This window comes from Charadrius vociferus, unplaced genomic scaffold, assembly GCF_000708025.1.
Source record: "Charadrius vociferus isolate BGI_N301 unplaced genomic scaffold, ASM70802v2 scaffold1863, whole genome shotgun sequence".
In the NCBI taxonomy this organism is placed as follows: Eukaryota; Metazoa; Chordata; class Aves; order Charadriiformes; family Charadriidae; genus Charadrius; species Charadrius vociferus.
The window spans coordinates 125241-127831 of NW_009647563.1; the positions used below are offsets into that span (position 1 = coordinate 125241).

The following is a 2591-nucleotide window of genomic DNA, read 5'->3' on the forward strand; positions in this document are numbered from 1 at the left end:
CCGGGCGCGGGTGCTCCCCAGCCGCAGACAAAAGGGCAGAAATGATGAGGGACAGGCAGGCGGGGGGGGCTCGGCGGCCCTTGGCAATGTGGGACCCATCCCTGACACCCATCCCCATGCACACCCGCTGTCCCTGGGCTCCCTGCTGGCTCTGCAGGCTCCGGGGCAGGCAAACCAGCCCGGGCCCCTCAGCAGATTGCCAAAAAGCCCCATGGGTCAGCGTCCCCGAGCACATGGGGACAAAGGTCACGGGGAAATGTCACCACTGCATAGCCACACTCACCCCGGCACAGAGCCCACGCAGCCTCAGGGTCACAGCACAGTGGCTCTGCAGTTCCCCGTCACCGCGGAGGTGCCAGCAGCCAGGCTTGGCAGTGCCATGGGGCGGCTGTGGCTCTGCCTCCTCACCCTTGCAGCGCTCTGCAGCCTCGCTGCCCCCCGAGGTAGGGACAGAGGGGCTGCACCGGGACCGCCTCTGGGTCCCGTGGGGAGAGGAGAAGCTGCAGTGGTGGCAGTGGTGGCAGTGGGACACTCTGAGTGCTGCAGTGAGGGCGCAGTGGGCGCAGTGAGGGGTGCAGTGGGTGCAGCGAGTGCAGCAGGAGGAAGAGATGTGATGGCACTGTAGCAGGAACCTAAAAAGGGCACCATGAGTGACGCAGCGGGGACAGCAGTGGGGGACACACTGGGCACCATGAAGGGCTGCGGCGGGGGCAGCAGTGGGGACATGGGGCTGCCCCAGCCCAGCCCCAGGGGTGGGGGCAGGGGGACAGGGAGACCCCCTGTCCATCCTGGACCTCTCCTCTGGGTGCTGCAGAAACAGTAACGGCCCAGATCCGAGCTCACCCACCGGCACCCACCATGTACCACCAGCTGGTGCTCTCCTGCAAGGTGATGGGGGACCCCAGGTAAGGCGCTCCCCACCCTCCCACGGCCTCTGGCACAGCACCAGTGCAGGGCAGGCAGCTCTGGCATCCCTGGCCCTGTGGGCAGTGGGCGAAGAAGGGGCTGGAGAGGGAGCACCATGGTCCCTCCATGTGCCCCCACCCCATGGCATGGCCACTCTGGGGTGTCCCCCCCTGCCTGAGTGACACCCGGCCCAGCTCAGCCCTCAGGAGTTCCTGTGGGAGAAGGAAGGAAGCCACAACCCCCTGCAGAAAGGCCCTGACAACATCCTCCTCTTCCCCTCCTTCAACAAGACCCACTTGGGCACCTACATCTGCACGGCCACCAGCTCCCTGGGCACCGCTGTGGCCACCTACAGCCTGTGGATAGACGGTAGGGAGGGGACCAAGGGGATGGCTGGGGACAAGGGCTCTTCCCCTCCTTCCCACAGCTCGTCCTCACTACCCCCTGCCCATGCCACCCCATATCACAGCCCACATGTGGTTGGTCTTGGTGGAAGCCATCTCTGGGTCTGATGCTGGAAGCCACCTCCAGGTTGGCGGTAGCCTCCTCACTGGCACACAGCAACCCTGTTTCGCCGTGGAGTATTTGGCTGGATGCCTTCTCCGTAGCGGGAGCAGCCACCTCTTTCTCACCGCTCCCAGACCTGGTGAAGGAAGTGTTCGTGTTTCCCCAAGAGACCAAAGACTCCCACGTGTTGGTGAGGGCAAAGCTCGAGCAGCCGCTGCAGAACTTCACCGTGTGCCTGCGGTCCTACACCGACCCGACCCGGCCCCACAGCCTCTTCTCCTACGCCCCCAAGGCGCAGGACAATGAGATCCTTCTCTTCAAGCCCAAGCCCAGCGAGTACTGGCTCTATGTTGGGGGCAAGTTTGTGTCCTTCCGTGTCCTTGGGGCCATCGTGGCAAGTGAGCACATCTGCGCCAGCTGGGAGTCCAGCACCGGCATTGTGGGCTTTTGGCTCAACGGGAAGCCCTGGCCCCGCAAGGGGCTGCAGAGGGGCTACACGGTGGGGGCGGAGGCGGCCATCCTGCTGGGGCAGGAGCAGGACACCTTCGGGGGCGGCTTCAATGCCCGTCAGTCCTTCGTGGGGGAAATGTCCTCTGTGTACATGTGGGACACAGGGATCTCCACAGTGAGGGTGCTGGCGGCCATGCAGAACAGCCCTGACAAAGCCCCCATCTTCGGCTGGAGAAACTTCCCCTACAAGACCGTGGGAGAGGTGTACCTGAAGCCCTGAGGCCCCACACGGGGGGCTGGTGCGCTCCTGCACTCTCGCTCTTGATGGCCAGCAAGCGCTGGGCAAGCCGTGGTTGCCACGGGGGCTGTGTGTCCCCTCCTTCCCTGCTGTGTAACCCCCCCCCCAAACCCACCTGGCTTCACATAAATGAAGAAATGTGTTTGAAAAGCTGCAGTGGTCTTTGCCGTGCACATTGAAGCCCACCAAAGCTTGGCGTGGCTCAGGTAATTAATCCAGCCTCAGAAAACTCATTAGGCGCAGATTGGCGGGAGAGGAGGAAGGGGGACGAAGTGGGAGAAGGAGCTCCCACTCCTGTCCCAGGGAGACTGGGGACACTGGGGCCGGGGAGGAGTGGGGAGATGGAGAGGGGGCACCCCTCTGCCCAGCGATGGGGGACGTACACCCCAACCAGCCCCAGGGCACGGGGGGGCGGCCAGGGCCGGGAGGG

At 64.5% G+C, this 2591-nt stretch overlaps 1 protein-coding gene across 1 annotated transcript; it reads left to right on the top strand.

Annotated features, from left to right (window-relative positions):
- Nucleotides 1-1380: 1380 nt before the first annotated feature.
- APCS (amyloid P component, serum) lies at nucleotides 1381-2143 on the top strand. The gene is made up of 2 exons (XM_009880803.1): nucleotides 1381-1444; nucleotides 1548-2143. The coding sequence occupies exons 1-2, from the start codon at nucleotides 1381-1383 to the stop codon at nucleotides 2141-2143; spliced, it is 660 nt and encodes a 219-aa protein (XP_009879105.1).
- The last annotated feature ends 448 nt before the right edge of the window (nucleotides 2144-2591 follow it).